At 60.6% G+C, this 17,118-nt stretch overlaps 1 protein-coding gene across 5 annotated transcripts in view; it reads left to right on the top strand.

The window, feature by feature from the left end:
* NAV1 (neuron navigator 1) overlaps positions 1-17,118 on the top strand; it is a 242,873-nt gene that overhangs the window by 85,979 nt on the left and 139,776 nt on the right. For 4 of the 5 annotated variants that reach the window (XM_049112004.1, XM_049112007.1, XM_049112006.1 and 1 more), the window contains one exon: positions 7,798-8,601. The exons of the other annotated variant lie outside the window; for it this stretch is intronic. In XM_049112004.1, coding sequence (XP_048967961.1) covers positions 7,798-8,601 — 804 coding nt within the window. The remainder of the gene's footprint in view (positions 1-7,797; positions 8,602-17,118) is intronic. 5 annotated transcript variants of the gene reach the window in all.

Genomic DNA, 17,118 nt, shown 5'->3' with positions numbered 1-17,118 from the left:
TATCTTTGAGGTTCCACTTAGTGTTGTGATTCAGTGACCTTAAAACAATCAGCTCTGCATGGACACGTCAGATTTGATTCTAGGTTTTCCCATATAACAGGATTCATGCACACAGGCGGTTTGCGGGTCTGCGGCCAACACGCAGGCACAGCTGCACGCACACAGTCTACCCTCCACTTCGTTCCCCCTCGCAGGCCTGTGGTTGCCATGACAACAGATCCAGGCTGGTCCTAGTCTAAGGGCAGCGTACCTGGGAGTTGCAGACCTCGTCTGGAGCCCAGTGTGCAATGAACACCCCTGTAGATGTGTATGGGACAGTTGCCATGGCAACACGCAAGCCAAACACATGTGGGAAACATCGAAGACTTCTTATCCTGGTCTCTTTATTAGCCCAAGGAGCACAGGGATCTAATTTTAAATGAGTGCAATTTCAGAGTACTCTAGATGAGGTGTTTTCCTCAGGCCTTACCCTGCTCTAAGGCCGTGAGCAGAGGGGGTAGAGATTCCCCATTCTGCACCTCCCCCAGATTTCTTACATGATCAATGAGAACACGTTTCATTACATGAGAACGGAGGCATTCTCTTAAGGCCACGTGGCAAGTCGAGAAGAGAACTGGGACCTCCAAGACTTGAGGACAGGGAAGTCCTGAAGGGGTCTTGGGCTTGTTGGAAGTGACCCCAGGACAAAGGTCATGAGGCTGAGCTATCAAGGGACTGGTGGTGCTGTAGATCGCCAAGGGAGTAATCCTCTGTCCCCACTCCCAGGAGTCTGTGGGCCACTTCTAATGTGACTGTACTCCTAGACCCCCATGCCAACCTCAGGTGCAGTGAGCATCGGGTTACGGGGAGCAAGGGTGGGATTAGGCCCAGACCAGAGGGCAGGCAGGCAGCGTGAGAGGGCAAGGTTACCAGGCGGTGGAGCCAGAGTGGTGAAGGCCCTGGGTGGCACGGAGGGTCAGCACTGGCCTCTAGACCAGCAGGTATCAGCCTTGGAAGCCCTGTCCTGCCACTGGACATGCTGGGTCTCAGTTGTGATCTGTCCCCAGGTCATTCCCTCAGGAAACTGGAGCTTCCCTTGAAGGGACAAAGAGAGGGTCCATTGGCCTCCCCGTGGCCCAGGGCTGCAAAGAAGGAAGAAAAGATGTTACTGGGACCTCATCCCAGAGCCTGGTTCCCATTCCAGCACACCAGCTGCAGCGTCTCTCGCCGTGGGGTATCGAGAGGTCACTGCTGTTTACAATCTCCCACACATCTGTTCTGAGTCACGCATTCATTCATTTACTTGGTCGTCATTCACCAAATATTTCTGAGAGCCCACTATGTGCAAAGAGCTGAGATGGGTTTTGAGAAAAAAATTAATAATCAGTAGACCAACCAAAGATACATCCTTGGGAAACCCAAATGAGTGAATAAGAAATGTTGGCTCCGGATGTGCAGAGATAACTGAAGTGGTTACCGCGAACTCTGGGGCGGGGCGGGGGGTGGGGTGGGGGGGTGGGTCAGGGAAGGCGTCCTAGAGGAGGTCCACTTGGCCTTAGGAAGTCTGAGAACAGAAGACTCCAGGCCTTTCTCTAACACCACCTCCTCCTAAAGTCATCCCTACACCCATCGATGGCAAGTCCAGTCTTAGACTTGTCCAGGCCCAAATCTTTGGGATATGCTCAATTTCTACGAACCCCATACACCCCCCCTTGGTCTATCAGCACATTTTAATGGTTTCAAATATAATTCAAGTGGGACCACTTTGCAGCACTCCCAGAGTCACTACCCACTTCCAAGCCACTGTCCTCTCTCACCTTGGGTGTCACGACTTTTCTGCCCATGAGCCTAGCACGGCAGCCAAAGTGACCCCTTCAAGGGGGAAGCTGGGTCACGGCACTCCTCCACTCCAAACCTGCCAGTGACTTCCATCCTACTCAGAGGGAAAGGCCACGTCTTGTAAGGACCTAGAAGGCCCTCTACACCCTGGTCTCCAGTTACATCCCGGGCCTCATCGCCTGCCTCTGCTCCTTCCTTCCTTCCCAGCCACGCTGATCTGCACGCAGTTCTGATGGGCCGGGCACACTCTCCCACGGGGCATTTGCTTGGGCTCTTCCCTCTGCCTGGAAGTCTTCCCTCAGATATCCCTCTCTTCTTTCAGATTTTTGCCTCAAATGTCACCTTCTTACTAAAGCCTTCTTTGGCCACCATATTGAAAATTCAACCCCTACCCCTGGGCAGTTCACATTCTCCTTCCTGCCGTGTTTTACTCCTAGGAACTCTGTAGTAGCTACCATTTCTTTCTGATTTATTGTCTGTCTCCCGTTGGAACGGGAGTTCCACGAGGGCAGGAATCTGTGTCTGTCCTTCGGCCCTCCTCGGAGCTGGCCCAGAACTGGAGCTCAGCCCTAGGGAGCTGTGGTCCGATGCAGACAAGGCTGCTGAGCCCCAGCCACTTTGGCAGCCTCCAGCCCGGCCTTGGGTGCTCACGAAGTCCCTGCTGATGGGTGGAATGACATAGGGGAAGGACAGGGCAGAGGAAAGGCAGAAGGAGGTGGGGAGTAATCCTGGAGGGCTTTCCACAGAGGCATAGGTATTGGAATCTGCTAGGGAGGTGATGAAAGAACCTCATCCTAGGGATCTGAGCAGAGCCAACTTAGAAAGGGTGCTTGTCACCCAGGGTGGGTTGGCTGGGCTTGCAGAGTCATGGGACTAGGTGCCTAGCTCTTGCTTTCCAGATCCTGACTGTGGGCTCAGATATCTAGAAAACTCTTGGGCAGCCCGGGTGGCTCAGCGGTTTAGCACCGCCTTCAGCCCAGGATGTGATCCTGGAGTCCTGGGATCAAGTCCCATGTCAGGCTCCCAGCATGGAGCCTGCTTCTCCCTCTGCCTGTGTCTCTGCCTCTCTCTGTGTGTCTCTCATGAACAAATAAATAAAAAAAATCTTAAAAAAAAAAAAAAAAGAAACGTTAAAAAAAACAAAACCTCTTCATTCTTTCCTGCTCTGACTTGGCTCTTGAGGGAGCCACGTGTGGACTCACCTGCCCACTCCCCCCTCCCTCAGATCCCCTCTTCTCCCAAAGTCACCTTTCAAGGTCAACAGGGTGGGGGCAGCCCACCTCTCCTTTCTACCTTTTTCTCTCCTCCTCCCTCTCCAGTCCAATGGGGAGAGCCCATAGACCCTCCCCAGCGCCCCCCCCCCCCCCCCCCCGCCCCAGACAACCTGGGTTGCATCTGTTCCCCAGCACATGGTGTGAGAATGTAAAATCACACAGCATGCCTTTCCTTGGCTGTGTGCCTGTATCTTCATTCCTCAGATTGCTTTAAGTTCTTGGTCAACACATGTGGTCAAATCACTCATCTTGCCCCATCGCAGAAACTGCCATTGCCTTTGGAGATAGAGGAGTGGGATGGATGAGGAGTGGTTCTTGGGAGCCTGGAATTGGGGGCTTTTGGGACTCCAAGCCGGCCTCTTTCCCCGCCTCCTCTTTAGAGACTGGGCAGGACCCAGTTGCCCTCCACAGGGCGCTGACAACACCGTCACCGGTACCTGCTCCCTGCCCAGCCAGGCCTCTCCCTCACCACATAGGATCTCTCTCATCGGACCATCCCCGGCCTATCTGTTCTTCTATCTGTTCTTCGGCTTGGGGAAAGAGGAAAGGGCAGAGTAGGAGGGGCTCGGGGCGGGTTTGGCAACAGTGTGACAGGGCAGGTCCCTCTCTTTTTAGGAATCACTCGAGGAAACATTCTGCACATATTGGTTTTATCGACTGATACTGGAATGGCTGTTGCCACGGTAGCAGAGGCTCCCACTGCAGTAGAGGATGGTGGGAAACTCAAGGGATGTGAAAGGAATCAAAAAAGAACCAGAGAGAGGGAGAGGTCGCATTAGGGAGTGTCTGAAAGTTCCAGGATGCCAAGATGACTCTTTAAAGAGGCCACCACATGGCCATGGCACAGCCCTTTACAGAGAGTGCCAGTGGGAAGATGCGCAGTACCGGGTGGATGGAGAGAGGACTCGCGCTCAAGGGGATTAGCACTGAATTAACTCATGGGACGAGCGTGGAAGGTGTTTTCCATTTCATGAACTGTCAGGTGGCCCCTCCTGCGGGAGGGAGTTGATGGTGGGGGCCTCGCGCCTCTCTTCTGGACAGTTCTCTCTCCTTGAAGGAAGTAGAATTTCAGGAGCTGTTTATTGAAGGAAAGGAAGGGACCTGGGGATTTGGGGCATGGGATATCCCTGGAGAGGAGGTGCGCAGGAACAAAGGGGAGTAAAGAAAGGGAAGAGGCCAGGCTGGAATGCAGGAGCCAGGGAGGGCAGAGAGGAGGGTCATGTGCCGGGGGCAGTGGGCACGCGGGGGCATGGAAGTGCAGCTGGACAGAGCAACAAGTGGAGTAGTGCTTCGTAGCAATTCTGAAGGTTGACAAAGCTAGAAAGCCACAGGAGATGGGGGGCCAGATAAACCTAGGGGAGACCGTGTCAGGCTTGCTGGGGGCAGTGGACCACAGTGGAAACACTGTTTTCAGCCAGATGGCAACCAGTTAATTTCCCCGTGTCTACTAACAGGTAGCTGAGGGCCGCCTGGGTGGCTGAGTCAGTTAAGTGTGCGCCTTCGGCTCAGGTCATGATCCCGGGGTCCTGGGATCGAGCCCCACACCGGGCTCCCTGCTCAGCGGGAGTCTGGCTCTCCCTCTCCCTCTCCCCTGGCTTATTCTCTCTCTCAAATAAATAAATACAATCTCAAAAAAAAAAAAAAAACCCACTAAACTAAAGAGGAGCTGATTTCACACGCAGGGAAAGAGCACAGAGGGACAAGCAAGAGCTACAGTAACCTGGTAAATCAGAGAACATGTATCCCCAGATTCTCAAATTGCTATTTTTAGGAAAGGTGAGGTTCCCATGTGATGAACTAGGCGTGTGTCTTGCAAACTAGAGAATGACCTCTGAGTAAGGATGAGGATTAAAGAAGGGATTGTTTTGCAGTTTCATTAAAGGTGACCCGTGGGGTGAGGGAGGAAGGGCGTGGTTACCCAGAGACTTGGCACCAGTGATGGGCCCGGTCCCTTCCTTGAGCTGGGATCTTCTGTTTGGGCATAAGTGCGAGGACCTCATAAGCACCTAGAGAGCAAATCCCAGGCCTGGCCCCAGCCTTTGGGTGCTCCCTGTACCCCGGCAGGTGCTGGGGCCATACCGCCTAAGTCCCTTTCACCAGAGCTTCCTAAGCGCCAGGTCCAGACTCCTGAGGCCAGCCTGCATGTGCCCCCTGGATGTTCTGGTAAATTTTTGCACCCAGCCCCTTTCCTCTGCTCCTTTGAGGCCGTGGGGCGTGAGCCTGGGCAGCCTCTGGCTTCCTGCTCTCCTGGCCTGAACCCTCCCCTACTGATCCTGCTCCGGGTTCCAGGAAGCCTTCAGGACCTCCTCCACCTACTCCACCCAACAGCACGGCCTCTCACTCCTGTGCTCACAGGTCTCCTGCACCTGCTAAGGAAGGGCCGGACTCTGGGGCTGCAGCACTGAATGAGACAGCCAGGGTCCCTGCTCTGGGGTTCAGTCTCTTGTCATCCTGCAGATAGTATCCACATCCCTGTGTGTCTCCATCTGAGAGAGTGTTGGTGTATGTGACATTGCTTTTTCACGGGGTCAGGATGCTATTTCCCAGATCTGTGTTGTCTCTTTTGAACTCCCTGCCAGACATTGGCGGGGCGGGCGGGGGACTCTCCATGTTTCTCTGTGTCAACCAAGGCCCAGCCGGGGGTCCATGCTTCTTACCACACACCCCTCTGCTTGAAAACTCTGTGTTCTTGGTGCTGTGGTAGGAAGCACGTCCTCTTGGTCATCCCTCTCCTTGCAGATTTTGTGGCATCTCACTGCAGCCCCGGGATTACGGAAGGGAGAGTCCTGGGGGCGCTAGGAGGACCCAAGAGCCATGTAGGGTGGTACGGCCGAGCGTACAGCACTTGGGCCTCCAGATTCATTTGACTAACACAGTTGCAGCATCTGCTGCATGCGGGGTGCTGAGAGACACGGTTCTGCACCCAGAAAGCTGCAGTGCTGGTGGAGGAGACAGACATGTACACAAATACCTCTCGCACGAGGCAGGCTGTGATGATTAGCACTACGGGAGTGGGTGAGCCACGAGACTCGGGCTCTGGGCTCTCCAGCTTCTAAGGGGACAGGCAGGAAGCTAGGGAGAGGGAGGTTGGGGACGGGGTCGGCAGATAGTCTGATGGGTAGCACATTCTGGCAAAGAGTTCCTGGCTGGCTCGGTTGGAAGGGCATACACATCTTGATCTCAGGCTCATCAGTTCGAGCCCCACGTTGGGCGTAGAGATTACTAAAAACATAGATACACTTAAAAAAAAGTGTTCTTAGGGCTTTACAGTCCCCAGTGTGTGGCTCCCCATCTGCGGCCTGCCTCTTCTGGAGCAAGCTTTGCTTCCAGAGACATCCCCTCTGCTTTCCCCTGTCCCCCCCCCCCCTTTCTTGCCTGAGAACCTTTTGCTCAGGCCACTTGGCACCACTGACTTGGGAGGCCGTGGGAGAATGGACAGTGTCACCCTCTACTGAGGGACAGCCCCAGGCCGGCTGCTGCTGGCTCCCTCCCTCTGGGCCTCTACCCCTTCCACTCCATCTTTCTTCCCTGAGTCCAGGTGGGAGGGAGGAGGAAGCTTAAGAAAATGTTGCCTTTTTAAATTGCTCTGCAGTCTCCCTTTAGGTCAGGCCCGCAGGGGACCGGCGCTAAGCCTCCACCTGATTTCCTCGGTTTGACAAAGCGCTTTACAGTTCCAAAGCCCTTTTCCCCAGTAAGCTGGTATTAGAACCACCGTCAGAGAAGAGGGCCAGCCAGAGGGGTGCAATGACTTTGACAAGGTCACGCACTCCACTAGGCCGGGAGCCCAGGCTCCTGATCCCAAGGGTTGGTCCTTTCCTCCACGCCCTGAGCCCCGTCCCCAGTGGGCCTGTCGCGTCCCCTGTGCCCGACCCCTGGCAGTGCCCCCTACCTCTGGAGGGCAGCCGAGAGCCTCAGAGACCGCAGTGAGGTGGAACTGGGAGTCTCCTGGAGGGAAACCGCAGCGGTTTGGAGTGGGGGTGAGGGAAGCAGCAACCTGGTTGCAGGGCCTCCCGCCCCGCTGCCGGCCTCCTCCGGCCCCGCAGCCCCGCAGCATCTCGACGGATGCTTGGCACCCCCCCTCCGTGCCCTCCCAGGACCCGTGCCGCCTCCGCGTGAAGAGCGGGGCGCAGACCTGGTAGGAGCCCCCCCCCGCCCCTGGATCTCGGGCCGCAAACACCGCCCCCTCCCCGGCCAGAAATAGACGCGCGCGCGTCCCCCTCCCCGCGGCGCGCACACTCCTCCCCTCCTCCGGGTGGCTCCTCCGCCCTCCCTCCCCTCCCCTCCCCTCCCCTCCCCTCCCCTCCCCTCCCTCCTGCGCCCCGAGCCGCAGCCGCAGCCTCCCCTCGGCGGCGGCCGAGAGCGCGCTCGGCCCGCGGGACCCAGGCGGGCGGCGGGACCGGGACCCGCGCCCCAGCACCTCGCCGCGCCCCCCGCCCCACGCGTCCTTGGGTCGCTCCGCCCGTTTTAATTTGTGTTTCCCCGCCCCGCCCCGCCCCTCCTCCCCGCCCCCCGCTGGCCTCGCTCTTCCCTCTTCCCGGCTCCCGTCCCCGCTCTCTGTCCCCGCGCCCTCGCGCCCTGCCCTCCCCGCCGCGTCCTCGCGGCTCCTTCCGTCCTTTCTCTTCCCCCTCCGCTCCGCTCCCCGCGCTCCCTCCCCGCCTCCTCCCTGCGCCGCCCCCGCCCCGCCCCCGCCCCGCCGGGCCTGCAGACGCGCGGATCGTCCATGCGCTCCTCGCGGGCAGGATGCTGGGCAGCGGCGTCAAGAGCGCGCAGCCCGAGCTGGAGCTGAGCGGCGGCGGCGCGGACGAGGGCGCGGACGAGGCTCGGGGCGCCGGGCGCAGGGCGGCGGCGGACGGCAGAGGCATGCTGCCCAAGCGCGCCAAGACGCCCGGCGGCGGCGGCGGCGGAGGCGGAGGCGGCGCGGCCAAGGCCGGCGCGGCCGAGCTCAAGGTCTTCAAGTCCGGCAGCGTGGACGGCCGAGCGCCCGGCGGGCCCCCCGCCTCCAACCTGCGCAAGCAGAAGTCGCTCACCAACCTCTCGTTCCTCACCGACTCGGAGAAGAAGCTGCAGCTGTACGAGCCCGAGTGGAGCGACGACATGGCCAAGGCGCCCAAGGGCCTGGGCAAGGCGGGCGCCAAGGGCCGCGAGGCCCCGCTCATGTCCAAGACGCTGTCCAAGTCGGAGCACTCGCTCTTCCAGGCCAAGGGCGGCCCGGCGGCCGGCGCCAAGACCCCGCTGGCCCCGCTGGCGCCCGGCCTGGGGAAGCCCAGCCGCATCCCGCGCGGCCCCTACGCCGAGGTCAAGCCGCTCAGCAAGGCGCCCGAGGCGGCCGTGAGCGACGACGGCAAGTCGGACGACGAGCTGCTCTCCAGCAAGGCCAAGGCGCAGAAGGGCTCGGCGCCCGCGCCCGCCGCCAAGGGCCAGGAGGAGCGCGCCTTCCTCAAGGTGGACCCCGAGCTCGTGGTCACGGTGCTGGGAGACCTGGAGCAGCTGCTCTTCAGCCAGATGCTGGGTGAGTCCCGCCGCCCCGCCCCGCCCCGCCCCGCCCCGGGCTCTCCCCTGGGCAGCTGGGGGAAGGTGTGGGGAGAGCCAGCCCCCTCCCCTCCCCCTCCTCTCCTCCCCCCTCCCCCTCCCCCTCCTCCTCCTGGGGGGGGGGGCTCCGTTGGCTCAGGTCGAGAGGGGCCTTGGGCCCAGATGTGCAGGGCCGCCGGCCTCCCTGCAGAGGCGCAGGGCTAACGCGCGTCTTAGAGACGTCACCGGGCAGGAGCCCAGGCCCCGCTCCCGCTGCCCGAGGTGAGGCGGGACAATGGTGTGCGGGTCTCAGAGCCTCGGCAGTGGAGCGCACTGGCCTCCTCCAATTCTAAAGCCCGGAGCCCTAATATGGCAGGACCTGGGGCGGAGGGAGACCCGGGCTGCGTCACGCCCGCCCTGCGCCTGGCGAGCCAGCATCCAGCATCACTGCTGGGGAGAGGCCACCGAGCCCCGGATCTAGAGGACGGATGGGGGGAAGCAGATGTGAAGGCTGCTTGGCCCCCGAGCAGAGCAGAGCTGCGGCTCCGCTTCCTCTGTGGATCCCGGCGGGAGCGCGCGTCGGGTTTCCCGGGTGTGGGGGCCTGGCCCGGAGCCGGGCCGGGCGGGCAGCTGCGCGCATCTGGACGAGGTCCCTACCCGGCCGGCCCAAGCCCTGCCCCCCGGTGTTCGCAGAGAGCCGAGGGGGCTGCGCCGGGCGCAGAGGCTCGAGGCTCGCGGTCGACGGGGAAGCCTCTGCCCTTTGGCTGGTGGAAGCCGAGCGGGCGGGAAGGGAGGAACAAAGCTCGCTCGGGCGGAGGAAGCGCGGGGCTGCTCCATTGTTCTCCAGGCCTGAAGGGTCTATGCAAAAAACCCGGAGCGGGCCCCGGAACTGCGCTCGCCCTCCCCGGAGAGCCCCGGCCCCCCGCGGGACAGTGGCCGCAGGGCTGCGGAGGGCGGCAGGGAGGCCCGGAGCCGGGGGCCCCTGGTCCGCAGACTTGTTGCGGTGGCTGCGTGGCGGGCGCTGGGACCCGGGCTTCCCGGGGGAGCAGGCTGCCCGGCCCGCTGGGGGCTGGGAAGGGGCGTGGAGGGCGGGTGTGGAGGGGCGGGGCGGGTGTCGCCCCGCAGCCTGGCGGGGACCCTGGGGGGGACCGGCCAGGAGCCTCTGGGAGCCGTGGATGGGGAGCCTCCCCTGCAGGCCGCCGGTGGGCTCTGTGGGGGCCGTGGAGGCTGCACGGGCGAAGGCCCCAGAGAGCCCTGTCCTGAAGGCCCCACGCCCGCAGGGACGGGTCGGGGGGCTGGGGGCACCCAAGCCAACAGGGCAGCCTCCCCCTGCAAAGGGCAGTGTCACCCCTGCGCTGGGGGGCGGCCCGCTCGGAACCTACAGCCCAGCGGGGTGAGACAGATAGCAGAGACCTAATTCCAGGCATCAGGAGGGCCGTGGAGAAAATGGAAGGGGACCCTGTGCTAGAGGACTGGCAAGGAGAGGTCTTTAAGCTGAAGGAGGTGATAATTGAATGGTGTGTGAGGCAAGAAGAGGCAGGAGGCAGGCAGGCAGGCGGGCTCGGGCTCCGGAGGAAAATTCCCCAGCCACTTAGAGGCCGATGTGCAAGGGGTGTGGACGGTGCTAGAGCAGAGGAACTGAGTGTCTCTGACTGTCTCCTGGGGAGGGGAAGGGAGTGTTAGGGACTCAGAAAAGTAGAGGGCACAGCTCCCTTTTCAAGGTCAGGGCTTCACTTATTTGGGATGACCCAGCTTATCTGGGCTGCCCCCCAGACCTGCGAGACCCAGGACTGCCCCACGGCCTGGCTGCCTCGCAGCTGTTCTTCAAGAGGTGGTCACCTGGGAAACCCTGCCGGAGAGTCCTAGAGCTGGCTGGGGTGGAGGTGGAGGGCAGGAGACCGGGAGAAGCTGAGCTGGGGTCCCTTACTCCTATTCAGCGGTTGTCATTCCCAAAGCACACTTGTGCCACAGACCCACTCGGGGAATCTTGGAGATAAGGAGAGGACAACCCCCGCCCCCACTTCCCAGTTGCAGAAAATGCAAGGTCAAAAGCATCGAGAGCTTTATTAGGGCCATCTCTGAGCTCGTCATGGAAGGCAGGTTGGTTCTGCTTGTGTCCCTAAGTCACTGGCTCCATTTGGGAGCCCAATGGAGAAAGGGGAGTCAGCAAGTCAGGAGGGGCCTGACCAAGGCAAGTGTCTCTGGACATAGGCCCCTGCCCTGCCCTGCTGAGTCTGCAGGGGGACGGAGGGGCTAAGACCTCTGGTGGGGGGAGAGGGGTGGAAGGTCTGGCACACATGCTGGACTGCTTGGGGCTCTAAGGACCAAGGTAGGGGTGGGATGTGTGGGTAGGACCTGGGGGACGGTGCTTGGCACCACGGGGAGGTGGGAGCTGGAGCCTTCAGGCAAAAATCCCTCCTCTGTGTGAAGGTTGGAGTTGGGGCAGAGGGTAGACTGAGCCTTTCAGGGGCTGGGGGACAACAGAGCTGGGTCAATCTCTCTGAGCACGTGAAGGTGTTCCAGGCCATCAGGACCAGCCTTAGCTGGAGAGCAGGGTGGCTTCTGAAGGGAAGAGTGGCTGCTCCCTCAGTGCCTCAGGATGGTGGCTAAAAACGGAGTATTTGTTACCTACCTGGGAGGCTAAGGGTCAAAGGTTACACATCCCTTGGTGCCATCCCGGAACCGAGAAGCTGCCAAGACCCCATTTCTGGGAGCAGGTGGGGAGGAGGGGGGAGGCCGCTCCAAGTAAGAGCCTTTCTGGAATAAAAGAGAGGAGCTGAAATTCGATCATTCCTTTCCCAGAAATCAGCTGGGACCCAGATGGTCTAGGCAGGCTCTGTGCCCCCTTCCCTTTGGAACTTTGGAAGCTGCCAAATAACTAGGGTCCCACCAGGGAACCCTGGAAACTTGGAAGACTGAAGGGTGAGTGCCCAGGGGAAAATGAGCCAATCCCGGGAATCAGATGCCTTTGGACCTGGGCCGATAGTCCGATAGTCCGCGTCAGGCAGTTTGGCTCCGAGGGAGGAAATGGCAGCAGACCTGGGCCTGGGGGTAGGTTGGGAGGCTGCAGTCCTGAGTCCCCCGTCCGGAAGTTCTAAGCTCAGGGACCTCCTCTAGGACCCAGGTTCCTCACTTGGAAATGGAAGAGACCCTCCCATGGCTCTTCCCTACCTGTCGTGATGGGAAGGGGGCTGCAGATTAAGGACATCAGGCTTGAAAGATGGTCCTGGGCCATTTAAATACATACTGCCTGGGATCCCTGGGTGGCGCAGCGGTTTGGCGCCTGCCTTTGGCCCGGGGCACGATCCTGGAGACCCAGGATCGAATCCCACGTCGGGCTCCCTGCATGGAGCCTGCTTCTCCCTCTACCTGTGTCTCTGCCTCTCTGTCTCTCTCTGTGTAACTATCATGAATAAATAAATAAAATCTTTAAAAAATAAAAAAATAAAAAAAAAATAAATAAATACATACTGCCATCCCAAACCACCCTCTTCCTGCCTCAGCAGCCCCGGGCCTTAGGATCTCAAAGGAAAATCAGTCTGTTGACTCCCTCCCTGCACATTCAGTTTTCCTTTCCTCAGCCCTCAAGGCAAAGGGACAAAGTGGAACAGCCAAGGCAGCTCAAGGTCAGGGTGTAAAGGAACCCAGGTGGCTGGAATTCCTGGTCCCACTTCCTCAAGAAGGTGTCTGGAGGGGTTGCCATGACAACAGTCAGGCCCTCCCGAGGCTCAGAGCAAACACAACAGGGGAAGGAAGACGGAAGTCATCCATTTCTAAGCCATTTGGTTGATGTGGGTTGCAGGGGGGTGGTGAGGGTGGGGTTTACCCTCCAGAGTGTTGGGGATGCTTTGAACTGAGGGGGGTGTAAGAAATGACTTCCTTTTTCTTCAGGCCACTGGGGGGTCTGGGTGGAGAGAGGAGTTCTCCAGAAAAGAACTGAGGGCCAAAGGACAGACACAGGTGGTTTTGTGCAGGCTCGCCCAGCACCCTCGGGTCAGAGGCTCCATGCCCAGAGCTGCTCTCCAGGCCTTCCCATGGGTTCCCCGAGGCCTAGCAGGGACACGAGCACCAAGCCCACCTCTGGCCTTCCCCGGGCACAGCGGGCCGCTGTAGGATGCTCGAGGAGTCCCAGGCTGAAGGTGAGCATGCACGTGGAGAAGAAACGGCCCAGAACCTTCCACTTGCAAGGCCTTCTGCCTTCCTCGGGGTTAACACTGAGGGGAACATTTCTTTTCTCACCTGCTCACGACTTTTTCTTCCCTGTGAAGACTTCGTGCTTTCCGGGGGCCCCATCCCGGTCCTGGTCCCATCTTTGGCCATTTCCTTGTTCAGATTGCGGTAGCAAAGCTGTTCTCTTCACGTGGCCGCCGGGGCTCTGCGTCTCAGTCGTGGGTGGATGCTTGAGCCAGTCTTTGGGGGCGGTTCCTCTGCTCTGGGGAGAAGCAGGTGGAGGGGAACTGCCTGGAGCTTCTGCACTTCCCTGCAGTGTAAACCAGCCGGGGGAGATGCCCTTTATCGTCCGGGTGGCCCCAAGCCCTGAATGGGCAACAGGACCAAGTCCCCTGGAATTCTCGGGTGTTTCCTCATACTTCCTGTTGTCCTCCACGCCCCCACGCACATATCTGCTGCTGTGGCCACAGCTGCCCCCCCAAGACCTGTCCCCAAGCCTAGGCTGCCAGCACCAGGTATTTTCTCCCGGTGACTTTCTGCTTCTCTGCAGCTGCCCCTCCACGCATACGTACCCACACCCCGTGGCCTCTGACCCTGAGGGCTAAGGTGCCGGTTGCCCCCTGGGGCTCAGCAGGGAGCCAGTCCTGCAGGGAGCCGGCTGAGCAGCCCCCAGCATCCCACACTGGGCTCAGTACCCTGCTGGCCGCTCCACCTCTGCAGCATACTGCAGCGGCTCCTGGTACAGCCAGGGAGCGTGACCCCCTCCCCCCATTCCCTTGGGATTTCACGGAACCACAGAATGGAAACATCTAGTTGAGCCACCCACACCTAAAGCTGAAATTAATCCCTCTTATGGCATCAGAGGCAGGTGGGTGTTCTGTTTACACACTCCTAGTGACAGAGGGCTCACTACCTTGTTTTCCTGGAAAGCGCTCATTATTGGAGAGCCTGTTAGGCTGAGAGTCTTCTTTCTGAGAATTTCCACGCATGAGTCCAAACCCGCCATCTGGATCCTTACAGGTTAAGTTGGCTTGCCTTTCAGATATTCCCTCTCTTAATAAAAAAAAAAAAAAAAAAAAAGATTTTCTTTATGTATTTGAAAGAAAGAGACCGAGATAGTGACAGGGGGAGGAGCAGAGGGAGAAGCATGCTCCCCACGGAGCAGGGAGTTGATGTGGGGCTGGAGCCCAGGACCCTGAGATCATGACCTGAGCCGAAGGTAGACGCTTAACGGACCGAGCCCCCAGGAGCCCTCGGATACCCCCTTTTATGCTGGAGGTCAGACACTCAGCCGTATTCCATCCTATCTTTTCTCCCTTTGTCCCCTCCTCTGGTTTTCCTTCTATTAGTCTTTCGTTTTGGAGTAAGACTTGGTGGAGAGAGGAGCCGGTCACCTGATTCCTGGCCCCTGGGCGTCGGCTCCCCACCTGGACCGCACCCCTGCCTGCGGGGAAGGTCGCCTCTGGCACCTGGCACGGCCCAGTGGGTCTACCCGGCCTCCGCCCCGCCGCCTGGAAACCCATGCCCGCCAGCCTGCGGGGCGGGGGCGGGGGGGCCCACATGTTTCTCATTCGCGCTGGCCGACCTCCTCCCACACCCCCTGTGGGTTACCCACAAGCACTTGAAGGCCCCGGAGCCTGCAGCCTTCCCTCTCATGCAGGGGAAGGGCTGGGGGCAGGTGCAGCTCACTGGCCCCGCGTGGGCCCCTCGGGACACCAGGTCAGCCCTCAGAGGGACGCCGCTTCCCACACATTGCCTCATGTCACTTTTGGGGACTGGGCCTCCCAGCAGGGGACAAAACCATGGCCCTCAGGCTTCCGTCCTGCCTCGTTCAGTGTACACAGGCCTCTGCTACCTTTCGACCAGTGGAGATCCAGGTGCAGACTGGGAAGGTGCCTGGCGAGCTGTTTCTGTCTCCAGCGGTGCCACCCACGGGTGGGCGAGCACAGCAGGTGTGCCTGGAGTTCATGGGACGGGTCAGGGCTGTTCATCTTCTGTCTGCATCTAGGCCTCTGGCAGGACAAGGGGCAAGTTGCAGGGTGGGACGCACAGTGGAGGAGAATGAGGACCTGGTGGGAGCCTGTGGGGGTGCGGGTGGGAGAGCGCCCAGCCCAGCCCATCTGCAGGCTGCAGGTTCACCCCTGAGAGCCTTGGCTCCAGCAGGTTCCAGGTCTTGCTGCCGGTGCTGTTGTACACGGTGCGTCGGCTCCAGCCAGCCCTCGGCAAGGCGGCCAGGGCTCCCCAGGGGCTGGGCCTGGGCCTGGGCCGTGGTCAGCTCTATTTTAGACATCTCAATTACACGCTTCAGGGCCATGGGAGTGGGTGCGGCCCCCACAGCCCTCTCATTTCTGGGCCGTAGTGGACGACTCGGGTGCCAGCTTTTGTGCCCCGGGGGTGTGGAAACCAAGAGCGAGCACAGCCCAGCAGGCCCAAGGGGCGCTGGCATGCGTTCACTGCTGGGACCCAGGGGATCTGGGGTCATCCTTTGGGTCTCCGGGGCGGGGGGGTGCTGCCGTTGGGGGTGGTCTGGTCTGGGAGGTAGAAGAAGGTCGTAAGCCCCTCCTGCTTCCGTGGAGAGCTGGAGTGGAACTGGGCCCCTGGGCTGGGTAGGAGGCTAGCGCTGTGTTTTGAGAGCAAGACTTAGCCGAGGGTGTGGAGGTACTGGGTTCGTGGGGGGTACGGCGTCTCGCAGGTAGCCCTAGGGGCGTGGGGAAGGTGGGAGCTGGGTGTGGACACAGGGTGTGCAGGGCCCAGTGTGCGTCACGTGGAGCACCCACTGGCCTCCAGCAAATCTGCACAAGCTGAAGGTGCGTTTGTGTGCACGTGTTGGGTGTATGCAAGACTCGGGCGGGTCTGAGAGAGTCTGAGATACGACCGGGGTAGAATGATTTCCCTCCGAGAGACCCCCAGGCAGAGGCTACAGGGGTTCGGCCTCCTGGCTTCTCTCCCAGAGCAGCACCATGGGGGCTGGTTACCCCTCGGGCGCTCAGGACACGGGCTCCCTTTGCCCTTGGCGACCCACTAAACAGGCCCTTCCCTTCTGGGGAAGCTGGCAGCCACCCGGGAGGCCTTGGCTTTCTCTGCAGCTCCGTCAGCTGCCATGGGGCCGAGGACTCCCCCCTTCCCGGGCTGAAGGGCCCCTCCCTGGACCTGCCTCTGCTGGGGGGGCAGGTGGGCCCCGGGACCACGATCATCCAACAGTAATCACAAACACACGTCAATCGCTTGGGCTACAAGAGGCGTCGGTCTTGCCCTGACGCGTAATAAGTCAGTGCTCAATCATCCCGCGATCCTGGCCTTATTGCCGGTTAGGGAGGAAACCGAGGCACGGAGCTACAGGGGATCGATCTGCTCAGAGCTGGTAGAGCGAGCGAGCAGCAGACCCAGGATTTGGACTTAGCCCCTATGACACGCTGCTTCCAGGAGCCTTGAGGCCCCCCCGGTCCTGCCTCCTGGTCCCCCCACTGGCAGCTGAGCTTCAGAATCCGCCCATCAAGCAGGTGCTGTGGGTGAAGCTGTGCACCCCTGAGATTGCGGCTCTGGGCCCCACTGGCCGGCTTCTGACAGCTGGATGAGGAGGTGAGCAGGTCACGCTCAGTCCCACACCAGGCGCTCGTGGCAGGTGCGGTGGCAAAGTTCAGAAAGGCTAAGGGGGAGCACGAGTCGGTGCGTGGGGCACGTGTGCCCATGGGTGCCACGGGCATGGAGGGGACGCCCTGGGGAAGTGCTGTGGTTTCAAAAGAAGGTTGGGATCCCGGCAGCAGAGATGGGAGGGGCTGGAAGAGGGAGGAGGAGGTGATGGGAAGGTAAAATTCTGGGGTCCTGTTGGCTGGAAGAGGTGGCAAAGGGAGGGAGAGAGGGAATGAGACCGGACTGGGGGGGGGGGCGACGGTTGGGATGGGCCTGACCGACCTGAGCGGCGTGGCCCGGGGCTGGGCTCTGGGCTCTGGGCAACATTGGAACCGGGAAGAGCCATCAGGGCTTGCCCCGAAGGGTCCCCAGAAGGACCCTGTGCCCCTTGGTCCTTTGGAGAGGTTGCTGCGGGGGAGGTCAGCTGGCCCAGGGCCTCTCTCAAGTTCTGCGTCTGTTTGCTCGCGTGAAGACGCCCGTGCTCCCTCTGCAGCGGCGAGAGGCACCGAGAGAGAGGACGTCTCGGCGCCCAGAGGTGGCCCCCCAGATGAGCAACAGCTCTGAGGTAGCCCGAGATCCAGCTCTCTGTGCACCCGGGGATTGGTGCTGTACCCCCAGCCCCGGGGAGCGCCCACAGCCAGGGCAGGCCAGCCTAGCCCAGCCCGCAGAGAGCAGGCCCACGTCATGGGGGGCCACCCCCCAGCTCCCAGCCTGCTGG

The sequence above is a fragment of the Canis lupus genome, chromosome 7, assembly GCF_003254725.2.
Source record: "Canis lupus dingo isolate Sandy chromosome 7, ASM325472v2, whole genome shotgun sequence".
Taxonomy (NCBI): Eukaryota; Metazoa; Chordata; class Mammalia; order Carnivora; family Canidae; genus Canis; species Canis lupus.
Note: the sequence above shows the minus strand (reverse complement) of the source record. Positions and strands in the feature narration are given on the sequence as shown.